General features: G+C 41.5%; 1 protein-coding gene across 1 annotated transcript; it reads right to left on the reverse strand.

Annotated features, from left to right (window-relative positions):
- Positions 1–14908: 14908 nt before the first annotated feature.
- On the reverse strand, positions 14909–20169 carry Dspp (dentin sialophosphoprotein). Its single transcript, XM_075943486.1, has 6 exons — positions 20113–20169; positions 19111–19197; positions 18000–18953; positions 16770–17298; positions 15237–16493; positions 14909–15089 (listed from the first exon to the last, which is right to left on the reverse strand). The coding sequence occupies exons 1-6, from the start codon at positions 20167–20169 to the stop codon at positions 15028–15030; spliced, it is 2946 nt and encodes a 981-aa protein (XP_075799601.1). The 3' UTR covers positions 14909–15027.
- Positions 20170–25896: the final 5727 nt, after the last annotated feature.

Consider the following 25896-nt stretch of genomic DNA (forward strand, 5'->3'; position numbering starts at 1 on the left):
ATACACAAAAATTGATTCCATTCCAATCTAGAGACCTCAGAATGTTCTGATCTTGAGAAAATTGCTAGCAGAATAAAAGCAGATGATGTTGTTTGCCGCCCACCCACGAGTTTCCTTTGCCAGCCTTAAATAATACGTAGACTAGAAGATAATAGCTGCAACCCTAGTTCCTACCCTTCCTGGAGCTGATGAATGGGCTTCAAGAGGCAGATTAAATATGTGAGTAAGGACAGGCTCAGCCTGTTTGTCTGCGCTGGCAGCAATAGAGCAACACAGACAGACACAGGGACAAGCTGAGGTAGAACCTCGGAGCCCATTGAATGTCAAGTATTGGTGTGCAGATGAATCTGGTGGAATATATTTCTCCTAATTTCTTTATTCACATCTTCACTCACAAGTTTTGTAAAAAAAAATATGATATTTATCTGTTAATAAAAGTCTATCATTTTGAAAACTCAAATTGTGCATATATTTATATTACCATAAATCTAATTTGTATCGCTAAAAAAAATTCAGCAACTGCATCGTCAACATGCCAGAGGAATATAAGAAATTCCTTGATAAAATGGGCTTGCAACTCACCTGGCAGCTGAGTCAGCTGGGTAGCATGCCACAGTGTGGTAGCTCTCACATTCATCAATGAGCAGAATCATAATCACCAATGGCACCTCTGACAACAGCAATTATTGCACAGACAGGCACACGTTTCACACAGCTCACATTCATTTTCATGACTATTACTGTGTCCTAAGTCCTTAGCTTGATCTGTGTTTGAGAGTCTGTGTGTATTAAATTAGATCTGTCATCTTTAAATACAGATATATACATATATATATATAACAATTTATATATATATATATATATATATATATATATATATATATATATATAATTGTTAACCTTTTCAAAGCTTTCAATAGGCATATGTTAATCACCAGTCAGACCCACTCCTTGTAGGTTCTTTGTAGAAAGGTCAAATAATTTCTTGCAAAATTTTAAAAGAACAAATAGTTTTGTCTGAGATCATATTTATCATTGCTTTATATCATACTACATGATATTTCTATTGAGTTAAAAATATAACACATGAGATGTAGCAATTGCAGTATGTTACTTTCTTCGTATTTCCCTAGCTCTTCTTTTTCTCAGTTTCTCTGTGAATTTGCCCTGTGGGTACGTTAATCTGGACATCTTACTCTCAATAGAATCTCCTTCTAACCAGGAGTCCGCCATATTGGAAGTGCTTGTACCCATCAGCAACCTATATATCTTTCAAAGCCTCTTCTTCAAATCTATGGTTGCCACTCATAAAAACTACCGCCCACCATTTATCCTTCCTTCAGTGTGTAGTGTGTGTTTATAGATCTAACTGATTTCCAGACACTGTCGTGGGAACACAAAGCAGAATCAATCGTACTGTCTGTTCTTCCAAAAGTTAGGCAGGGACATAAACTGCTTACCATAACAAAATATAGCATGTCAGCAGCACAAAGCCTTGGGGTACTTTGGGCATTGAAACAGAAGAGCTGATTCAAGTATTCCATGTATTTATTGCTTTTTAATGGACCGTCTGTTGCCGCGCACCGCGTCCCCGTGTCTGCACTCTGTGCACTGGCACCCAGTTCACGAGCTTCGCGCAAGGGGGCTGGAAGTTAAAATACACAGACAGAGAGACAGCAACACGGGTCATCCTTGAATTCCCCAAGACTGCCCTCTTTATTGCGTTCAGGGGCGGATTATATAGAGATAGCCACGCCCCAGCCAAACCCACCAGAAACCACTCTCCTGCCATCAGGAACTCCTGAAGGTCTCGCTCAGAGCAGCTGTAGGCACTCAGATAAGGGGATTACAAGAAATTCGGGATCTGGGGTCTCACTGCTCCCAACAATCTGTCCTAGCTTCCATTGCTAGTAAACTATCATAGATGGACTGAATTATAAACAACAGAGATTAATTTCTCACAGTTCTGAAAGCTAGAAGTCAAAGATTGGTTGCTACTTTGCTGGCATCTGCAGAGGGCCTTCCTGCAGGCTATGGTCCATCAAGCCCTCACCCCCATAACCTGCATCTCTAGAAACTGCCTCCCCTGCTCCCATCATATACATTGAATAGTGGTAAATGAAGTTTAAAGAAGCACAGTATCAGCTTCCCAAAGTTAATGTCTAAAAACATCTATTTGTAGTCTCTTAGACTCAGGCAGGTGGTTCTAGAGGAGGATGCCTCTCAGATGCTGGCTAGAACTCGAGTCATCTGAGGTTTCTTCCCACGTTTATGTTGCCTACAAAATAGCCTTGTGAAAGCTGCAGAGGGAAGTGTTCCCACGAGGCAGGTGCTGAGACATAAGATGCAGGTGGGCCAGCTCAGGAAGAGGAGAAATGAGAGCAGAGGGATGGATGTAAATTTTAGAGCAAAAGAAAGTGGCATTACAAAAATATCAATTCTTAAAACTAGTCTGAATTCCCTTGGTGGTTAGTATGGAATATACAGCAGGGATGGAATATTCTGTTATCCATTTTATTTGAAAACTTTTCATCTAAAAATATATATTAATTTACCGGTGCTGCCCAGAACTGCCTCTTTTGACTGTCACCTTTCAGAGTAACAAGTGCTATAGGGATTCATCCTCTGTCAAGTGGCAGGAAGGTGGCCAGGGTATAAAAAGGTGGTAAGAGACAAAGAGTGAGATTTGTTTTAAGGACTTGGCTGACTCAATTCCTCCGGACAAGCTAACAGAATAGAGAGTCCCAGGAAAGAATTGCAACTTGTGCATGAGGTCTGCCTATGTCCCATCCATCACCTGTAGGTTGTACTGATCTCACCACATAGAGACAGAATTAGTAAGTACCTGATGTGGGAGGTGATGTATACTGTGAATATGTTTTATTGCCATTGGTTTAAAAAGAAGTTGCTTTAATTCAGCAGCTTAACAGAGTAAATCCAGACAGGAAATCCAAATAGAAATATAGAGAGAGAGAGAGTAGGAGGAGTGAGGGAGACGCCATGTAGCCAGCAAAGGAGACAGATGCCCAGGAACCTTACAGGTAAACAATGAGTCTAGTGGTAAAATTCAAAATAATAAGACTGGGTTAATTTCAGATATAGGAGCTAGCTAGTAATATGTGTAAGCTACTAGCAAAACAGTATTGTAATTAATATAGTTTCTGTGTGATTATTTTGGGTCTGAATGACTGGTAAATGAATCAAAAGTCCCCACTTACAAAATGACATCCAACGAACATTTGGTGGTGGCCGATGCCCACCACCCTCGGGGTCAGGAGGAGAGTAGCTGAGACCATGACCCCGGCTCAGAGTTCCCCGCCTGGGCAGGTTGCAGGATTGGGTCTGCTAAGTGTGCACAGGCAGGAGAGCATGGTCCAGTCACACCGCCATACACAAAAACATGTCCATGTTTATAAATGTTTGTTTACATTTAAAGGGGAATATGCTATAGAGATGGATTCTTTGCATTTATATGAATCTTGGTCTATTGATTAAAAAATCAAGGTCAATTTTGTTATATGTATATTTCTGTTCTTTATTAAGGTATTGTGCTTGTGCACCTCATGTAAAGATGTAATGAATAATTAAGAAATACAGGTTAATAGATAGTCATCTATAATATTCAAACCTGTAGCCATGTTAGTTAGGTTTTCTAGATGTACAAAGATTTATTTCAGATGGATAGATATTCTTTAAACCTTTCAAACACTAACAGAATATGGCATTTAAAATGTTTAAGAACTTAGGACTTTTCATGACAATGAGACATATCTGCTCCTGTCAGCACCATTTATTTCAAGAGGGGGATGGGCACTGAAGAGGTTCCTTACAGAGTTGATTAGCCATTTAGGTAAGAAACTGCTCTGGACTGGACTGTTTGATGTTATGCTGTATGAACTGGACATGCAGGATTCATAGAAAAATGACCGCTGAACTTAAAGAAGGTGAGACAGTCCTTCAAGATTCCTGCTTCATGAGAGAACTGCCAGACATTTTCCAAGACACAGAAAAATGCAACTGATGAACTTTGCCAGTTCAAGACATAAGAGATTTTCAAATTCCTGCTCCATGGACAAGTCTGCCAGATACTATGGGCTGAAGATGGGTGTTGCAATGATACATAAGAACTGTGGGTGACTGTCCAGGCAACAAGATGTCTCTGTCAATTCTAGAATTTTGGAAATTGCTTACAATGCACTTCCTGTTAACTTAGGTAACATTATATCCTTCTGGGGTCTTTGAAGAAAGATAGTTTTAGTTTTCCTTAGTTATTATAAAAAATAAATTAGATATAAAACTTTAGATTCACGGAGATAGGATAGATGATAGATTATTTTCCTTAATTTGCTAAATGTAAATAAACTAAGTATTGTAACTATAGTTCTTTCTTGATAACTGTTTTTTTTATATGTAGGTTTACTATTTAAAGTTAAAACCTTCCTTTTTATTTAAACAGAAAAAGGGAGGTGATGTGGGAGGTGATGTATGGTGTAAGTATGTTTTATTGCTATTGGTTAATAAAGAAACTGCATTCGTCAATGGTTTAACAGAGTAAAGTTGGGCAGGAAATTAGAACAGAGATGTAGAGAGAGAGTAGGTGGAGTGAGGGAGACGCCATGTAACCACCAAAGGAGACAGATGCCCGGGAATGTTACCAGTAAACCACAAGTCTCATGGTAAAATACAAAATAATATGAAAGGTTTAATTTAAGATGTAAGAGCTAGCTAGAAATATGCTTAAGCTATTAGCCAAACAATGTTGTGATTATTATAGTTTCTGTCTGATTATCCCAGGTCTGGGCAGCTAGAAGAAGAACCACCCATCTCCACCTACAGGAACCAACAATGATTCAGTGGCTTTAGCTGAGGAAAGTACAGTGAATATGGAGCTGGAGCCATCATGCTGAAACCAGAACCCAGAACTCAGTTCTGTGAAGCTCAAGGCATCCTCCCCAGTGTCTTAAGTTTTGTGAAGGGCAAAAGGCTAAGGGTGGCAAGAAGGAAACAGGGTTAAAAAAAGGGGGGGGGGGGTTAAAGCCAAAGCCCAAAATAATGTGCCTGGAAGTGAGAGAAGCATCCCAAGAGAAGGCTGTCAACCCTGCTTTCCCACTAGAGATCGGATTGTGTGAACACATGCAAAACATTCAGAGGAAAACTTTTTAGACTTTGAACCAGTGGTCTCGGGTATGTGACTGCAGACTGTAGCTCTTTCTCCTCCTCTCCCTGCCCCCTCTGGGCATTGGAAGTTTAGAATTGGAAGCTGTTGGTGGTGGAGGGTGGAAACATCATGTAGCCATTTGTCTCATTCTCCAGAGGAGTTGCTCCCGAACAGCAGTGAGCAGATCCCTGTGAGAACGCGGTGGTATTTTCATCCATGACTGTTCAAGGCTCTACTGTGTCCCTGCTCCTTTTAGGGAGAGGAAAATTGTTCCTGGCTATTTTGGTCAGTGGCCTTTCAAAACTTCCATGACAAACCGTAAAGCAGGGCTGGGGCTTCTGGGAAATTCCATGGCAGTTAATAGTTTTAGATGTATTTAGATGGTGACATATGGCTTCCAAAATGCTAGGGTGCTGTGTGAGCACTAGGCTTGGACGTAAAAGCCTCAACTGCCATGACAGAAGACTGTCACTGTTTCCTAACTGGTGTTCTGATCAGGTGTGTAAGGAATTTCCAGATCAGGTGGGAGGGACAAACTGAGAGGGCCTGGTATATGATTTTGTCTTTAGTCACACAAAGAGAAGCCCATAGGTGCAGCTGAGAAGACAGCTTAAGTTCCCAATATTCCCCAGCACAGCTTAGAGACCTGAAGAGCAATGTTAACAATGGCCCTTCCTCCATGACCAATGTAAACCCAGGGAATATATGCCCCCCCCCCGCTCTCTCTCTCTGTCTCTCTCTGTCTCTCTCTCTCTTTCTCCATCTTTCTCCATCCTCCACCCCATGTCCAAGATCTTGAGAATGCTATGCTGCCCACACTACCCTGGAACCCACTATGTAGCTGAGTATGACCTTGAACTTCTGGTTCTTCTGCCATACTATGTATGGTTTTAGGTTGCTTGTGGTGCTGGGGATTGAACAGAGGCTTCTAGACACACAGTCCAATCCCTCAGTTACATGCCCAGACCTCTTTTGATTTCTTTTAAATGTCTGTCTTCAAAATGGGGAAGAACATTTAGAGGTTTGGAGCACTGAAAGCCAAATTAATTCAAGTGCAGTGATATGGGGTTCCCCTCTATATGCTGTGAATATGTTTTATTGCCATTATTTAATAAAGAAGTGACTTAACAGAGTAAACCCAGGTAGATGTAGAGAGAAAGTAGGAGGAGTTGGAGAGACACCATGTAGCTGCCAAAGGAAAAAGACACCCATCCATAAAAACTTTAACAGTAGACTGTGAGCTTCATGGTAAAAATATAAAATAATAGGAATGGGTTAATTTAAGATGTAAGAGTTAGTTAACAAGAAGCCTGAGCTAATAGACCAAGCCGTGTTTTAATTAATATAGTTTCTGTGTGATTATTTGGGGTCTGAGAAGCCGGGAAATGAACAGATAGTCTCCATCTAAAAATTGGTGCCCAACATGGGGCAACTACATCCACATAAAACCTGGGGGAGCTTGAAAAGGAATTCTAGACACAACAAAGCAGAGTATAGCACAGTTTCTTGATAGGTGCATTTTTTTCAGATGGGCTGTGTTCACTGGTGGCAGGCAGGATCACCATGGCTCCTTTAAGAGAGGTCTTTCTGACTCGGCATTGACAGCAAAGGCTGCAGGACTTCTTTAGTGAAAGGCTTCCTGGTTAGTGCTAGTTGCACAAACAATTCTGTTTCTTTCTGGAGGCTAAGCACTTAAATGGGATCTGTGAGCAGCATGTTACAAATTGCTTAATGGAGATATAGACCCACTGAGTCTATGGAGTTGGGGCAGAGAAAATGGCTCACAGAGCTGGTGGTGGACATTTCTCTGCCATGTTGGACTGAGTAGAGCAAGCAGGCAGGGCCAGGGAGTTGGTCCTAGCTACACCCACTTATCATTTTTTAAAAAGGCACTCCTGGTCAAAAAATAATTACACATACACAATAAAGGCATATTCAAATAAAAAACACATCTAAATGGGCCACAGTGTTGGATAAATGTACCTAAAATTCACAAATATTGTTTATAAATAATTGTTTTCATTTAAAAGGGGTTGATTGTAAGTAATTAATGGTCACAGTCAATTTTTATTTAAAAAAGGAGGATATGCTGTAGAGATAAATACTTTGCATTGGTATGGATCTTGATTTATTGATGCAAATTTAGGTCAATTTTGTTATATGTATATTTCTACTCTTGATTAAGGTATTGTGTTTGTGTGGCTCATTTAAAAATCTAATATATAATTAAGAAATCCAGATTAATAGATAGTCATCTATAATAGTCAAACTTGTAGTCATGTTAGTTTTCTAGATGTACAGAGATTTACATCTAGGTATTCGTCAAACCTTTCAAATGTAGGTGGGGGATATTCATATATTCCCGGCCCCTCAGACCTGAAAAAATTACATAGAAACTATATTATTTGCAATATTGTTTGGCCAATAACTTAAGATAGCTCTTATATCCTAAATTAATCCATCTCCATTAATCTGTGTATCGCCACGTGATTGTGGCCTACCAGCAAAGTTTCAGTGGGCTCAGGTGGGATGTCTGTCTCCTGTGGTGGCTACATGGCTTCTCATTGACTCTGCCTTCTTTCTTTTAGTATTCAATGTAGTTTTCCAACCCAGCTCTGTTCTACCAATCCACTGGCCAAAACAGCTTTATTCACTAAACGACAAAAGCAACACATATACAAAAGGATTTCCCATATCACTTCCCCTTTCTGTTTAAATAAAAGAAAAGGTTTTAAATTTAATATAGTAAAAATACATATAAAACAACAGGTATCAAGCAAGAACTATAGTTACAATACTTATACATACTTTAATTTTTATCATGACTAAGGAAAACTATAATTATAACTATTTTTTAAATCCATTAAACACCCTAAAAGGATATATAATATTACCTAAGTAAACAGGAAGTGCATTGTAAGCAACTTCCAAAATTCTAGAATTGACAGAGACATCATACTGCCTAGATAGTCAACCAAAGTCTTTTTTATAACGTTGGGACACAAATCTTCAGTATACAGGCCCATGGTATCAGCAGACTTTCCATGAAACAGGCAATTTTAAAGACAGTTTCACCTATATTGACAGTTTGTCAATCACTTTCTTCTGTGTCCTGCAGGATGTCTAACAGATTCTTTTTGTTCTTTTATGAAGCAGGAACCCCAAAAGACTGTCTCACTTTCTTTAGGCAAGTTTAGCAGTCATTTTTCTATGAATCCTGCATGTCCAGTTTGTACAGCATAATATTAAGCAGTCCAGGCAAGAGTAGTTTCTTGCACAAATGGCTAACAAACTCCATAAGAAGCCTCTTTGATGCCCATATCCTCTTGAAGTAGATGGTGCTGCCAGGATCTGATGTGTCTCATTGTCATTGAAAGTCCTAAGTTTTAAATGACATATTCTGTTAGTCTTTGAAAGCTTTGAAGAATATCTATACATCTGAAATATATTGCTATACATCTAGAGAGCCTAACTAACATGACTACAAGCTTGAATATTATAGATGACTAGCTATTAACCTTTATTTTTTTTAATTATACATTACATTTTTAAACGAGGTACACAAAACAATACCTTAATAAAGAGCAGAAATATACATATAAGAAAATTGACCTTAAACTTGTATCAATAGATCAACATACATACCAGTGCAAATCTCTATAGCATATCCCCTTTAAATGTAAACAAACATTTATAAAATATTTAGAAGTTTGAGCACAGTTCTCTCCAAACTGCTTCCTGCTTTTTGTTTGATGAAGTAATTTGGGGATTTGTGGAGACCTTTCAGGGGCTCTTGGTCCATCAAACCACATTAGTCTAGAAGGAATTCACAGGTTCTCATTCTCTGTGAAAACAAAAGCATAACCTCTTTTCCAAAGCAACAAATCCTTAGACCCAAATTTTGGAATCAAGATACCTTTAAAAAATATAGGTTGGTTGAGCTTAGTAGCCCCCACAATGAAATGTCTCTCTGTACTTAGCTCATTCACAGCCTAAAAATTAAAGAAAAGACAATAATATTCATAATCTAGACTCTCTGTTTATATTTCATCTTTACATGGCTTTTTTTTACTCCTTTAATCTATGACTATCTGTACTCTGTCTCTTTAAGGACTTCGTTTTATTTTTTTAAGCTATTTATTTTTATTTATAACTGTCTATACTCTTTTTTTCTTCTCTCTCCCAAGCCTACATACATTTATCCAACACTGACCCATTTAGAGGTCTTTTTTTATCTGAATCTGTCTTTATTGCACATTTGCAATTATCTTTTGACCAGGAGCACTTTTAAAATGATAAGCAAGCAGCTTGGTGGCAGTGACTCTGGATGCTGGCACCACCTTTCTCTGCCCAATATGATGGAGGGACCAATACCACCAGTTCTGGAACTGCCAGGTAGGAGCTGTGCTCACCACTTTAACTCTAAGAAATAGTGTGCAGCACATAAACCCTTTTTTATCTGAGTAATAGCTAAATCTGCCATGCTGTGTACTTTGTGTCCTGGAAATAACTCTGTGTATGGCAGTGGGAATCTGCCATGCTCTCCTGCCTGTGTATTCCTAATAGACCCCATCCCACTGCCTGCCCAGGTGGGGAACACTGAGTCTTGGGCATGGTCTCAGCTACTTTCTCTGGACCCTGAGTGGACACAAAAGCATCCAGACCTGAAGTTGGTGGTGGGCATCAGCACCAAACATTTTGGACCACGTTGACATGCCAATTTGTTGGATGAGACTGCTCATTTTTTCCTGGATGCTCAGACCTGAAATAATCACACAGAAACTATATTATTTATTGTTCAGACACTAGCTTAAGTGTATTACTAGCTAGCTCTTATATCCTAAACTAACTCATCTCCATTAATCTGTGTATCACCAAGAAGTTATGGCCTACCGGCAACATTTTGGTGGGCTCCAGTGGAGCTGTCTATTGTCTGTGGTGGCTATATGGCTTCTCATTGACTTCAACTTCTTTCTCCTAGAATTTAGTTTTGTTTTCTCACCTAGTTCTATTCTGCTAAACTACTGGCCAAATATCTTTATTCATTAACCAATAAAAGCAACACTGGTCAGGTGGTGGGACTGCAGCTTTTTGGTACCCAAAGCCATGCCCCAACCTGGTCCAGCCTTTCAAAGACCATTGGCTGAAGGAGGTTTTCCATCACCCATAGACTTACAGCATTTAAAATGTTTAAGAACTTAGGACTTTTCTCAATATGACTTGTCTCCTCCTGGCAGCATCAATTACTTCAAAAAGAAGATGGGCATCGAAGAGTCTCCTTATGGAGTTGGTTAGCCATTTGGGCAAAAAACTGCTCTTGCCTGGACTGCTTGGTGGTATGCTGTATAAACTGGACATTCAGGACCCACCAAAAAAATGACTGCTAAACTTTCCTAAAGGTGAGACAGTCCTTCAGGATTTCTGCTTCATGAAAGAGTCTACCAGACATTTTACAAAACACAGAAAAAAACTGATGAACCTTGCCAATACAGGGTATAAAAGATCTTCAAATTTCCTGTTTCATGAAAAAGTATGCCAGATATTTTGGGCCTACAGGCTAAAGATGAATACCCCAACATTACAAAAAAACTTTGGGTGACTATCCATGCATTGCAATGTCTCTGTCAATTCTAGAATTTTGTAATTTGCTTACAATAAACTTCCTGTTAACTTAGGTAATATTATGTCCTTCTGGGGTCTTTAATGGAGTTAAAAATAAATAGTTATAATTATAGTTTTCCTTAGTTATGATAAAAAATAAGGTAGATATAAATGTTGTAATTATAATTCTTGCTTGATAACTGTCATTTTGTATGTGATCTTGCTATGTTAAAATTAAAACCTTCTTTTTGAATTAGACAGAAAAGGGGAGGTGATGTGGGATTCCTTTCTGTATGCTGTGAATATGTTTTATTGCCACTGATTAATAAAGAAGATACTTTGGGCCAATGTGTTGTAATAGGAGCGGCGGGGCTGCGTCCCCAGCACCCCGGCCGCCTGGCTAGCTTATGCCCCAAAATAATAACACACAAATTGTATTTATTAAAACACTGCATGGCCCATTATATCTATCCCCTTCTCAGCTAACTCTTGCACCTGGACTAGCCCATTTCTAATAATCTGTGTAGCATCAGTCTTACCGGGAAAGATTCTAGCCTATGTCCATCCTGGGTTGGAGCTTCATCGTGTGTGCCTCAGAGAGCAGAGCTCTCGCGTCTGCCCAGGAGAGGAGAGCATGGCGTTTCTCTGAGCTCACTTCCTCTTCCTCCCAGCATTCTGTTCTGTTTACTCCTCCCACCTATGTTTTAACCTATAAGGGCCAAGCAGCTTCTTTATTGCTTAACCAATGAAATCAACAGATTGATATATGACACTCCCACATCACCAATGGCTTAACAGAGTAAAGCCAGGCAGAAAATCCAAACAGAGATATAGAGATAGAGTAGATGGAGTTGGGGAAATGCCATGTAACTGCTGAAGGAAAAAGACACCTGCCTGCAAAAACCTTACTGGTAAACCATGAGCCTCATGGTAAAACATAAAATAGGAATGGGTTAATTTAAGATGCAAGAGTTAGTTAACAAGAAGCCTGAGCTAATAGGCCAAGCAGTGTTTTAATCAATATAGTTTCTATGTGATTATTTCAGGTCTGGGCAGCTGGGAAATGAACAAGCAGCCTCTGAATACAGAGCAGTAATGCCTTTCTAAACCAATGGCTTTCTACCTTTTTTAACAGCAACAGACAGTAAGAAAGACATTGCACACATGTCCTAGTGTATGGATACATAGTCAGTCATATTTGTATATATGTGTATAGAAAGTCTCATGGCACACTGCCTGTCTTGCATTATGATTTTTCTTTACTCTTTCATCTGTAAGTATTTTTGTAACTCATTAAATTGATATAATGAGTTACTGTGAATAACAACATGGGGTTTAGGAAATACCCCTCTGAGAGGCTGAAGAGATGACTCATCAATTAAGAGTATAGACTGCTCTTAGAAAAGTCCCAAGTTCGATTCCAGCACCCACATTGGGCAACTTTCAACTGCCTGTCACTTTGACTCCAGGAGATCGTATGCCCTCTTCTGGTCTCCATGAACACCTGCATACACACGTGAATGCTTTCTTTCTCCCCCCCCCTCTCTCTCTCACACACACACACACTCACACACACACATACACAATTATAAATTAAAAAAAAAACTTTAAAAAGTTAACCTCATGAGTAATATGAGGCGATTGCTTATTAATCTTTACTCTGGAAAGTAAAATAAGACCTTCCTCAACACTACACTTCTGAGTATTGATACAGAGAAGCAAACCTTGAGACAATTTTAGATGCATCTCTCACATTCTTGCTTTGAAATTCCAAATGCAGGTGTGTTTATATAAGAAAGTCAAGGCTATAATCTTCCTTCAAGTTCTTCGAGTTCCAATATAAGTCTTGATCACAAATGTCCAACTTTAGGGAGGAAGCGTTCTGAGATCTGGCTACATGTGTATCTGACTTCCTAGTGTCAATAAGACTGGGAGTGGCACTACTTGAGAAGAATTAGTGGGTGTGGCCTTGTTGGAGGACTGTGTCACTGTGGGGTGGGCTTTTGAAACTTCAAAAGTTGCAAGCCCAGTGTCCCTCTTCCTGCTGCCTATGGATCCAAATGTAAAACTCTCAGCTATTTCTCCAGCTCCACATTGCCTGTGAGCCATCATACTCCCCACCATGATGACAATGAACTAAACCTCTGAACCTGCAAGCAAGCTCTAAATAAGTGCTTTCCTTTATAAGAGTTTCCATGGTCATGGCGTCCCTTCACAGCATTAGAACACTGGCTAAGACAGTGACTTAGGTGATTATCTAGATGATAATATAACAAGCACAGGATAAATACCTTATATGGACTAATGAATTGCACAGAGCTACAAGAAACAAGTTGACCTACATCCTATGAGCCAGTAGTCATGGCATATCACTAAGTCGAAGTGTAAGATGAGTTCATCATATGTCGTAGATGAGTGCAGAATTTTTAATGGTGAATAGCACAGAGTCATTTGAACATCCATACAATATGTTTGGAATGTTTGTAAGACATTAGTAAGAGGAACTGTCTCTGGGGAAAATAAATAGAATGGTGAACTGTGAAGATTTAGTACCGTGCATGCTTTTGTGTAGTATTCAAAGCAAAGTTTGTATTTTGTGTTTACAAACGCTGATTTTTTTAATAAGAATGGCTAATATATGTAAGAAATATAATCTTATATACCAGCTTTTATAATATGGAGGGCAAGTGTTTTCAAACTAAGTAGAATGAAGAATTTTTCCTGTAAGCAATTTTATAAATAGATGTTTATTATAATACTGAAATTCATATCTCTTCATTTACATTTCTTGTCCAGTTTACAATGAGTTTCCTATCCATAGCTTAGTCATCATCACAACTTTGGTGAGTAGGTGTGGCAGGTACCAGAGACATAAGTTAAACCACGCAAATACAGCCACGTTTGCAGTTTAATAGAAGTCAAAGCCTAAAATGCTATTTTCTGGCAAGAGGTCTGGAGTTGTGTCATGGCCATGGCAAAGCAGAAGCCTGGTGCCATACAGGCTTAGGAGTAACAAATGGGTTTAGAGACAGCAGCATCTCAAAGCCTCACAATATTCCTTAGCTTAGAAACTCTTGCAGAAGGAAGCGAGCCCAGGAAAAAGCTAGAATTCTGGGTAAAACCTGTCTAAAACAATAGTAGAGTGAACTAAAGTCTTTATGTACTTAGTAGCTTTGTTATGACTCAAATCTGACATAACAGCTCATGTGGAAAAATAGATAAATTGAAAAGCACAACACCAAATCTTGAAAGATATACTTTAGGCTTTGGGCTTATGGTTCCCTTAGTGCGATCCTAATTCACACCTCCTGTCTTGGTGTGGTTCATTCCCATCACCTCTCTTACTTTCAAAACTGCCCTAGTGACCACAAAAGGTCACTCTGTTTTGGGACACCTTTGCAATTCTTGATTGAACTGACAACCTAGTTTGACCTATGAGGCTGACTGAAGATAACAAATAACAGAGTGGTTCACGTAGAACTCGGAAAATGATCCCGCCTCTTAAAATCGCCCATCTATGTTGCTCGTTTACAGAAGATATGAGAGAGGCGGGTGGAAGAGAGAGAGGTGCTGATCAAAGCACTGCAGGGGGCTAGGACTTTGTACTGCATTTCCACCCCTTGCAGAAATGTGATGGCGTGTGTCAGATCTTGTTTGAGTTTGGTGATTCATTCTTCAGAATTTTCATAATCCATAGCTATTTTAACATCACAAAGATTATCACAGTGCCTTGGACAGGGTCAATAGTTGCTGCAGCATTGCGCTCATGTCACAGATGTCTTTCCCTAGAACATGTAAAGGAAACGGTAGTTGAACTGAATGTCACAGGTCAGCATCTCTCATCTCCACAGTATGAAGACTAGCTCTCTGGTACTGAGGCCACCGGAGGAAAAAGACAATGTCGCAGGCTGACTGTAACTTTGCTTGCTCTGCTCCCTAAGGCACCCGCTATTCAAATCCAAGTTACGTATCACAGTGATTGCTTCAGTTTCTGTTTAATTATTTTATGTTTAGATTTATACTCTTAAAAAATGTTTTCTGAAAACGAATACATTTTCACACACATGTACCAAAGTTGGTACACCCAGACTGTCTCTGAGAGAGCTGGAGCTTGGCTCTGTATCCAAGTTGAACTTGATTCCCTGTGATCTCCGTGGATTCTACATAATCTGTGTTTCTCACCTGTCTCTAGTGGGTTAGGAGTCATTGCTGTCTTGTGATTACTCACCAAATGTTCACGCACAGGATCTCATGGAACTTCCTCTGCCCTAATCATCGCTGGTTGAGTGGTTGCTGTCACTGCCTTCACTGTCACTGTCACTGTCACTGTCATTCTGACCATTTCCAGCCTTGTTATCACTGTCATCACTGCTGTCAGACGTGCTATCCTGGCTGTCACTGCCATCGCCGCTCTTGCCACTGTCACTGCTGTCACTGCTGTCACTGCTGTCACTGCTGCTATCGTCACTGCTGTCACTGCTGTCACTGCTATCGTCACTGCTATCGTCACTGCTGTCACTGCTATCGTCACTGCTATCGTCACTGCTGTCACTGCTATCGTCACTGCTGTCACTGCTGTCACTGCTGTCACTGCTATCGTCACTGCTGTCACTGCTGTCACTGCTGTCACTGCTATCGTCACTGCTGTCACTGCTGTCACTGCTGTCACTGCTGTCACTGCTGTCACTGCTATCGTCACTGCTATCGTCACTGCTGTCACTGCTGTCACTGCTGTCACTGCTGTCACTGCTATCACTGCTGTCACTGCTATCGTCACTGCTGTCACTGCTGTCACTGCTGTCACTGCTATCACTGCTATTGTCACTGCTGTCACTGCTGTCACTGCTGTCACTGCTATCACTGCTATCACTGCTATCACTGCTGTCACTGCTGTCACTGCTGTCACTGCTATCGTCACTGCTGTCACTGCTGTCACTGCTGTCACTGCTATCGTCACTGCTATCGTCACTGCTATCGTCACTGCTATCGTCACTGCTGTCACTGCTGTCACTGCTGTCACTGCTGTCACTGCTATCACTGCTATCGTCACTGCTATCACTGCTGTCACTGCTGTCACTGCTGTCACTGCTATCGTCACTGCTGTCACTGCTGTCACTGCTGTCACTGCTGCTATCGTCACTGCTATCACTGCTGTCACTGCTGTCACTGCTGCTATCGTCACTGCTGTCACTGCTATCACTGCTGTCACTGCTATCACTGCTGTCACTGCTGTCACTGCTATCACTGCTGTCACTGCTGTCACTGCTATCACTGCTGTCACTGCTGTCACTGCTGTCACTGCTGCTATCGTCACTGCTGTCACTGCTGTCACTGCTATCACTGCTGTCACTGCTGTCACTGCTGTCACTGCTGTCACTGCTGTCACTGCTGTCACTGCTGTCACTGCCGTCACTGCTGTCACTGCTGTCACTGCTGTCACTGCTGTCACTGCTATCGTCACTGCTATCACTGCTGTCACTGCTATCGTCACTGCTGTCACTGCTGTCACTGCTATCGTCACTGCTGTCACTGCTGCTATCATCACTGCTGTCACTGCTGTCACTGCTATCACTGCTGTCACTGCTGTCACTGCTGTCACTGCTGTCACTGCTGCTATCGTCACTGCTGTCACTGCTGTCACTGCTGTCACTGCTGTCACTGCTGTCACTGCTATCATCACTGCTGTCACTGCTATCACTGCTGCTGTCACTGCTGTCACTGCCGTCACTGCTGCCTGATTTGCTCTCACTGTCACTGCCGTCACTGCTGCCTGATTTGCTCTCACTGTCACTGCCGTCACTGCTGCCTGATTTGCTCTCACTGTCACTGCTGTCACTGCCGTCACTGCCATCACTGCTGTCACTGCTGCCTGATTTGCTCTCACTGTCACTGCTCTCACTGCCGTCACTGCCGTCACTGCTGTCACTGCTGCCTGATTTGCTCTCACTGTCACTGCTGTCACTGCCGTCACTGCCATCACTGCTGTCACTGCTGCCTGATTTGCTCTCACTGTCACTGCCGTTGTCGTTGTCACTGCTTTCTGACTCATCCTCGCCATTGCTCTCGCTGTTACCATCACTGTCACTATCGCCATCATCAGCATCGGATGTATCGTCACTCCTGTCATCATCCCCATTTGAGTCACTGCCATTGCCGTTATCACTTGAGTCCGCAGACTCATGAGAAGCATCTCCGTGGCCGCCACTCTGGTTCTCACTCTCCGAGTCAGCATCGTCACTGCCATTAGACTCGTCGCTGCTGTTGGGATCATCTCCTTGCATGGACTCATCATCAAAATCGTAGCTGTCGTGCACATTGCTGTTGCTGCCACTGCCTAGCTTGCTGTGTCCCATCTTGTTGTGGGCGTCTGACTTCTCAGCAGGCCCTTGAGGCTGGCCAGACTGCCCTTGCCTTGGGCTATTCCTCTTGTCCTCCTCCATTCCCTGGTGTCCATTGTTGCCTTTATTGTCCCCGAGTTTCCCAGATTCTTTGGTAATGTTACTTTTGTTGCCTGTGCTGGGACCTTCAGTTTCTGTTCCCTATGGAATAGAGAAAAGAATAGGTAGTTAGTAAATATTTGCTGTGAAATTCCATGGTCCGAAGATAACTCTCTGGGGAAATGGCCTTAAGACCAGGACTCTGGCTGCCAGTGCAATGGTAATCGGAAAATGTGCTCATCTAATACTCGAGGATGTTCAGTATTAGGGTTCGAATCCTGCAATAAACCATCGGGGTTTCTACCTTATGGGAACTTGGATTAAACAGGTGCATGATAATGAAAGTGTCACAGTGAAACTCATTATTTTGTGTAATGAATGTAACGATAATAAAATGGTTTACACAAACATGATTGAATTATTATTTAACTTGACTTCTAGCTTTGGAGCCTCTCCTGGAACTAACGCTTATGGGCCAGGCTAGCCTCTAATTCAAAAAGATCTGCCTGATTCTGCCTCACTAGTGCTGGGATTAAGGGTGTGTGTTACCACCACCTGGCCTAACTTCCAAATTTTTAAAAATTGTTCTACATCGAAGTCTATAAGGACTCTAGCTTTCTCATTAAAATACTCAATGTTGGTTAAAAAAAATGTACCCAGACACTTATTGTGACATTTCTTATGTTAGTTTGGGGTTTTATTTTGGATTTTTCTGGATTTGTTGTTTGTTGTCTTGCACACCCATTGGAGGGTGGAGAAGAGAATGTTAGCCGCCATAGAAAGGGATCAGTTTCAAAGCTGACCTGGTCTTGACTCTTCCACAGAGGACATGTTTCTGACTGGCAAGTGATTCCACCTTCTGGATCTCCGTTGCCTTTGTGACTGAGCTTCTGGTTTTCCTGCAATGCTTGGCTGCCATTGCCTTCTTCAATGTTCTTGTTCTCCTCGCTGCTAGTGGTGCCATCTGCTCCACATCCGTTTGGGGAGCCTTCTTTCTCTTTAGAGTCACCATCTTCACCACTGACTGAACTCTGACCTCTGTTGTCATCTTTCCCCTGATGAGACTGCTCCTCCTGGCCCTCACTGTCATCATGGCCTCCCTTTCTACCTCCTGTTTCTGTAGCCTCATCATCACCAGAGCCCATGTCCTCATCCCCATTCTCCCCGTTCCCACTGGGACTGCCATCAGAATTATCCAAACCAGCCTCTCCCTCAGTGCTTGCTGTTACCTCAACCCCCTTGTTCCCACCTCCCTCCCCTTCTCTCTGAGGCGTGGTTTCGTCCATAGCAACCCTATCCACATGTGTTCCAACCTCATGGTTTGTATTATTCTTGCTGCCAACTTCTTGAGGTCCATTTCCCTGGACAGTGGTGGGATCTCCATCTGGACTCGCATCACCAGCACCCCCGATTTTTTTACCCTGATCAGATTGCCCATTTACACTACCCTCCTTTGCTTCTCCCGCATTTTCAGTGACGCTTGCTTGGCCCCTGATGTCATTGGCTGTGCTGTTCTCTCCTTTTGCGTGTATCTCATCATGACCATATGTTTCTATGCCTTCATTTTCATATGCAATGTTCCCCGGTTCATTTGCTAAAATGGTCTGTGTAGAAGAATTTGTCCCTCCTACATCTGTTGACTCAGAACCATTCCCTTCTCTTTTGTAAGTGTCCTTGGTATACACTTGTCTTCCTAATTCACTGTCATTAGGGGGGCCACTGCTGTTTTTAGTGGTGTTATTGACATGTAACTCATTCTGAAAAAGAGACACAATTCAAAATCAATTGTGAGCATCATTTTCAAATAAAGTCAAAGGAAAAAAGAATGGGTGGAAATTTTAGGGAAGGTCACAGAGTATAAAAGTTATTTGAAAGAAGAAAACGAAAGGGACATTTATATTTACATCTCTTTACCTGTGCTGGAGTTCCTGAGTGTGCTAAAAATGATACATTCACGGATTTTTCAACAACGTGTTTTTCCAATGGTATGATTTGAGGAAGCTGCCGAGGTTAAAAAACATAAGCATTACATAGGTTCTTGTTTTATGATGAAGAAAATATGTAACGCAAAGGTCAGAGCATAATCTGACATGTAGGAAAAGCAGCCCATTACGGTGCTTATTCAGAATTTCAAGCTGAGCAAATTGAGGATTTTTATAATGTTGTCATCATTTTAACTGAGTATTACAAGCCCGCTTATCTCATATGTATAAAGACAAGATGAGTCATTGTTCTGTTACCGACCCCAAAGACAATGTCAGACCCCAGCCTCTAAGACAATAGTGGGTGTGAGCTGCTGGAGCAGCATCAAGCAATCTCTGCTTAGCTCTGCAAGTCAGCCTGAAGTGCTTGCGAAAATCCTCAGCCGCAGAAACAATACCATATCTGATTATGTGAAATCATACAAAAATGCTAGGCATGGCGGCTGGCTAATAAAATTACAAATGGGTTGACTTTCTTCTTCATCTGCCGAGATTTTCCACAGTGGACATGTAAAGGGCACACGTGAAACACTGATGTGATCATATGTTGAAAAGTCTGACCTTTACCTCCTGGTCTCACTTCAGTTTTTCTCAAATGGTATAAGTTGTGGTGACATTGAAATGAAATCTGCGTGGAACGAAGCAGAAGTAGACAAAGCCTCCATGACTTCTGGGCATTGAATTAATATGACTAAATTTTTAAAGGTATGTCATCTTCTGATGGGATGTGTTTCAACGGGAAGAAAGGAAGCAGGAATTGGTTCACATGTTTGCCTTTCGTTGAGACCCCAAACCATATCACATAATAGTTTTGATGCAAATCTAAGCATTTGGACTCAACTTCTCTGTAAAACCTTGAGGAAATATGTACATTTCAATATCATGTTAAAAGATACCGCAAAGTAAGAAGGCTCGATTATGGAGATGTACTTACTGGAATGGCCCATGCAGCTGCCCAAATGCAAATATATATAATTATCTTCATTTTCATTATGAATAGTCAGTGTCTGTTTAGAACAAAGAATACCACAAAAAAATAAAGTGAAAGATGATAAGCACAGTAGTTGGTTATTTCAGTCTTTACATTGGCCGTTTCCTGGGACAAGGAGAGAGAACTAAGGTGAGAAGACATCCCAGGTGGCAGAGTAAGCCTGGTGGCTGTGGAGACGTGTGGGGGTCTCGGCATGCTCAACACTGTCGTGACTTCCAACATTTTATGCCAGTGAGTGCTGTCAGACAATGGTCTTGTATTGCTTTAATAAACCACTGATGGGCCAGTAGCCAGACAGGAAGTATAGGTAGGGCGTCCAGAACAGGAGAATTCTGGGAAGAGGAAAAAGTCAATCTGCAGTTATCATTCAGACACAGAGGAAGCAAGATGAGAATGCCTTGTTGATAAAAGGTACCAAGCCACATGGCTGACACAGACAAGAATTATGGGTTAATGTAGGATGAAAGGGTTATTAAGAAGCCTGAGCTAATAGGCCAACAAGTTTATGATTAATGTAGACCTCTGTTTGTTTCTTTGCAACTGAAAGGCTGCAGGACTGGGAAGGACAGAAACCTCTGTCAACAAGTGGGGACAACAGCCATAGAGGTGTGAGTCCATAGCTGTGACGTTAGCCCTGTGCTGCTACCATGAGGGCAACAGCACTCTTCTTCGGAATTAACTTTAAGCAATGTTAACTAATTCTCCCACGAGTGGACTTGAACGACAAAGCACTTGTGATCCCCCACCTGACTATAGAGAGTTGGGCTATCAATATTGTAAGAGGAAGAAATACCTGAGTTGAAGGAGCTTGGGCAAGGAGAAAGAACACAGGGTTTGGTTTTAGACTCCCTGAATTCAAATTCTTCCCCTGCTATCTGCTGAAAGAGCTTGGGAACTTTAAATAACTTTATTGGGCTTCTGTTTCTTCAGTCTGGAATAATAACACTGCACCTCAGAATATCCCCGGGGCTGGCAGAAGAATCAGCACTGAGCTTTGCAAGGGTGCCGCTAGCTCTCGCTGCACAGAGCCAGCAGCTTCTGCACGCTCGCTGGCAGCACAGTACTGTTTGGAAGTTGCCTGGCTACCCCTCTGTTCCTCTTCTCTGGCATAAGATCCTGGAGCTCAGGGAAGTGCCCTGATTATCATCATCTCCCGATGCAAAGTACGGGAATGACACCCGCAGATGTTCCTGGGAAAGACGTACTTGAGTACAAACAGTGCCCGGCACCTCCCTGGTCACTTTGCCATCCCCACTGAACAAGAGGACTTCTAAGTGCAAAATCTTTCACCCCTGTTACAACACAAATTCACAAAGAGTCAATCCATATTTTATATATGTAGAATAGAGGCTATAAAAATACAAAAATCTTTGTGAGTTGAAAATTTAGGTTCATATTTTCTAAAAGTTATCTTCTTTGCATCATGATATTGTTACTATAGAAAGGATCATTTTCTTCTGTTTCATGATCTTCCACAAGATTTAATGAGTGCAATCTTGCATGTCATAAAATAGCCTTGATTAAATTCAAGGTTCTTAGTGAATGACAATAAAACCTCAATGAATATATATATTATGAATTATTGGTACTGCTTCAAAGGAGCAAGAACACAATTCCAGGGCCTCTGCAAAAAGGTGCTAAGAACTGGGGTTCATTCAATTATTCCAGAGACTGAAATGAGGCTAAGATGCCTCGAGACAGAGCTTGCAGGGGGTGAAGGGAGGTGAAGGTCTTCTGATCAACCAAGCTTAGACTGCCCTAGACAAGTCCAAACCTAGTTATGCCTTTGCAGAGGTCCTGTCTTCCCATGACCCAGGGTCCCTGGTCCAAGAAAGGTAGTAAGTTCATCAATACATCCATCTGAGACTTGCTGCCCCCCCCCTCACCTTTCTACTCCAGTATGTGATACTTGTACCCGATGGCAAGCAAGGCCAGCAATGAAGACCCAATGGAAATGACCAATTCATTAAGATTGAGGAACTTCTTTTATGTTATTGCATTTATGGTCACATCAAATGGGATGTAGAGATTAGCAAGTTTATGTGACTATGTCAATAAGAAGATGAGGGAAAGACATAATTATCAGGGCCTTGTTGGAATGCCTGAAAGCAGGCTTGAGCTATCCTCCCAGCAGTGTGATGACCTGCATGAACCGGACCTGACTAGCCTGACCAAATCCAGCATGGGGAGGGAAGCAGGGCATGGAGTTCCTAGCTAAGGAACTGTTGGCAATTGATAGGTGTTGGAAAACAAAATAGTGATTTTTTTTTCTAAGATTGTAGGCCTGGTAGGTGCCCATGCTCCAATGGGAGTGTGCATCTAAGAATATCTGGTCATCAAAGACTGGTCTTGATGTTTTCTGTCTGTTTACAGAAAGGGCACACATCTGTGCGAGTAAAGAAAGGAGGTTGATCTGGGAAGAGTAGAGGAGGGCGGAATATAATCAAAACAGACAACACAGATTTCTCAAGGATAAATAAAAACATGTCTAAGGCTATCTAAAACTTGAGTTAGCTAACTTTTTTATCAAAACCATTCAAAGTGACCACACGACTATCAAATTTCCACCTCTGTTTTTGCCACCTCCTGGCAACACATCTTTGTTTTTCTAAACCTATCAGCATGAAGTCTGAAGCAGAAAAATCAGTTGGACAGAAGTCAGATCTGTGGGTATGCTACAAAGAATTATAGCAGAGTCTGCTTTTAGGATCTTTGTATCAAGTGCCAGAAAATTACTTTCTCAGGCACTAAGTTGATTTTGATTCGAGATATTAAATTTCAACTGAGAATCATTTATTCGGTCTAGTTAGCAAGCGTCTGAAGACTAATATCGGCTAGAGACTGAGCCCTGGGAAAGCATAGCCCTCCTCGCTGTAGAGCTTAACTGTGCGCTAGACAGACCTGGAGCCAAAGACCAGCGGTTAAATCAAATCCCCAGTTCAGCTTTTCTTTCGGGAAGAGTTGTTGTTTGGACAGAGCCATCATCCCGCTCTCAAAGAGAAAGACAGATGTGGTTGTTCTGTGTACAATTCCATCACTCACTACATTCCAATGCTGAGGCTGAAAAATGCCTTTCACTTGACCTAAAGCTCTTAAGTATATGTTTCTGGATAAAAGTAGCAGTCATAGAGCTATAGTGAATTATACATAAAGCATTACAGTTGTTGATTTTTAAGATTATTACAGTTACAATATCTCTTTCATCTTAAGTTTTTTTTGATTAAGCAATAATATCTCAAACACTGTCTGGAGGCAAAAATCAGATCTGCTCTCCAGCGATTCTGTGTCTCATCAGATGGGTGAGCATCCTTCCCCCAAGTAATCCACTCTCTTCCCAAACATGCCCTAAACTTGAAGAGTTAAGAGACAAAAAATTTGAACCCAAGTCGCTCTCATCCCTGAACCCGAAAGCGCTTTCTACAAGAGACAGTTGGCTCCTGCCAAGGGGATGCCATCTTACCTTGACAGCCTTCAAGGGGACTTTAGAAATCCAGATTCCCTGATTTCTCTTTCCAGGCTGGGAGGGCTACACTGCCCTGGACTTTTGCATGGCAATTCTGTACCTGCCGAAGTTTAAATTCAGTTTGATAATTTTCTCCTCCAATCAGTGTTTAGGATCCCTGATGTGGGGGTTTAAAGTGGGTCACGGGGCCTACGAGCTCGTAATAATGCCCCACTCCCTGGCTCGCTGGTGTCTGTTTGCTCGCTGAACCGTTTGGTTCCACAAGGACTAACTTTCACTTAATTAAATAGCTCCTGGAAGACTGTTTTGCATCTTAAATATAGATAATCAGCGTGATATATCTGAAAAGAGCCACTTAGACTCTGTCACCCTGCAGTTCTCGTCCTGCTAAGGTTGGCAATCTAAGAAAACTCTAGGTTTCTCTCGTAAATACGACCGGCTATTTAAGACCCCTATCATTCCTGAGGTACGTATTAAAGTTGATGCGCTGTAATTCAAGCAGCTGTCCATACGCAACAGGCTTGACATTGCCTACGGGATCTTTAAAAGGCTCTATAAACAGTAATGCCAGGAAACTTTTCTCATCTGAGCTAAACAGTGACATAAAGTTTTTCTTTTTAAAAAAATGTAACAATTTAGCATTCACACTAAATTTTATTAACAACTGTTCAAAAAGCGAAGCATGTTGTATCTACCCCGATGTGCAAAGATGCATACACACACACACACACACACACACACACACACACACACACACATCCCAGACTCAGTCCCCACTCCATTGTTGTGTAAACTAAGGAGTACAAAACAGAAAAAAACAGGCTACTCTTCTCGAAAAGAAAAAGTACGTGCCTGAACTCATCCTTCCGTGAGCCCTGGATGGACAGGATAAGCCCTGAACCATTTCTGCAGCTTATGAGCTCCACATTTGGTTTCTTTCAGTGTAGTAGCTCATGGATGTGCCCGTGTTTTTATGTGGTACTATTGAGGGGTGCGAAACACATAAGATCAGAGACACCATGTCACTATCCAACAACAGTGTCCTCAGAATTATATACAAAGAGAAAGTGAGTCAGGGGGAGGGGCACGTGCACGCACACACACACACACACACACAGCCTTCATGTTACTCACACTGGAGACCATCCTGCATTGGAAGACAACAGTAGCAACAAAGCTCTGGTTGGTGGATACATTTTAAAGTCATTGATCAAACAAGGAGAGTCACGAAGAGCTATTGACTTTGAGCAGATTCCTTATCAGTGTTAATGCTGATATTGAGAGTTCATCTTCATTAGTGCATACTCAATAGACGAAAGAATTGGCTGTGATACTGCTGAAAGCACGCTATACTACAAATTAAATACACTTTGTGACTGCCAGGGATTTTTCTAAGAGAATTATGCAAAAGCAATAACTGCACGGGGAGCCAAATCATTAGGGAAATAGAGCTGACGGGAAACCTGCATAACTCAGTCTTTATAGTTTATTTCACACAAACAATTGTTTAAAAGTAAATACGCTTATTTTACTTCAGTGTTCATAAGCATAGGCAATTAGAAGCCACTCACATTGCCTGACATTTTGTCTTTTTACTTGCTATATTTGGTGGTTGAGGACTGGGTTCTGTCATCAGGCACAGGCTGCTTTTAGGTGGTCATTGAGTGGTTATTCTCTGCAGAAATGACAGCGCCATATCTACAGAGAGTCAGAGGTCCCACACTCAGGCAGCTACTCGAGATTGTAGAGGAACTCCCTTGAGATTGGCTATGCCACACTTTGCAAACCATCATTAAGTCAGCAAATCCATGGCCAAAAATTATGCTAGGCTCCATGAAGGGCAAAGGTTAAGGTTAAATCCACCTTGTCTTTGCCCTTACATAAAGTCCATCTGGGACTCATTGTTGGCACTTCTTCACCACACATGCAATCTTCGTAGTTATAAAATTGAACCCAGGGTCTTATGTAAGCTCTCTACCATGGAGCTGCATCCCTACCGTCTCCCTGACATTTGTAGCGATAACCTATCATTTGACAGACTTTACACAGTGTACAGAATTTTTTCTTTCCTTAACTGTCACTGTACATATTAGCTAAAAGCCACAAATCATTCTGCTTTTAGCAATGACAACATCTCAGTCTCCAACATGTTTGATATGAAAGATATTAGAAGAAAATAACCTCGTATTCTTGCTAATTCTCGACTGGCACTAACAAGGTATGTGATCTAAACACAAACATGAAATCAGGTCTGATGCAACAAT

This window comes from Microtus pennsylvanicus, chromosome 12 (assembly GCF_037038515.1).
Source record: "Microtus pennsylvanicus isolate mMicPen1 chromosome 12, mMicPen1.hap1, whole genome shotgun sequence".
NCBI lineage: Eukaryota > Metazoa > Chordata > Mammalia > Rodentia > Cricetidae > Microtus > Microtus pennsylvanicus.

Bases quoted from the DNA above. Each gene is read 5' to 3' on its own strand.
- Dspp (XM_075943486.1), bottom strand. From the start codon at position 20,169: ATGAAAATGAAGATAATTATATATATTTGCATTTGGGCAGCTGCATGG. The intron at 18,954-19,110 runs GTAAAGAGATGT...TCTCTTTTTCAG, and splicing joins ACTCAGGAACTCCAGCACAG to AATGAGTTACATGTCAATAA. The intron at 15,090-15,236 runs GTGACAGCAGTG...ATGGTCAGAATG, and splicing joins TGACGATAGCAGTGACAGCA to ACAGTGACAGTGACAGTGAC.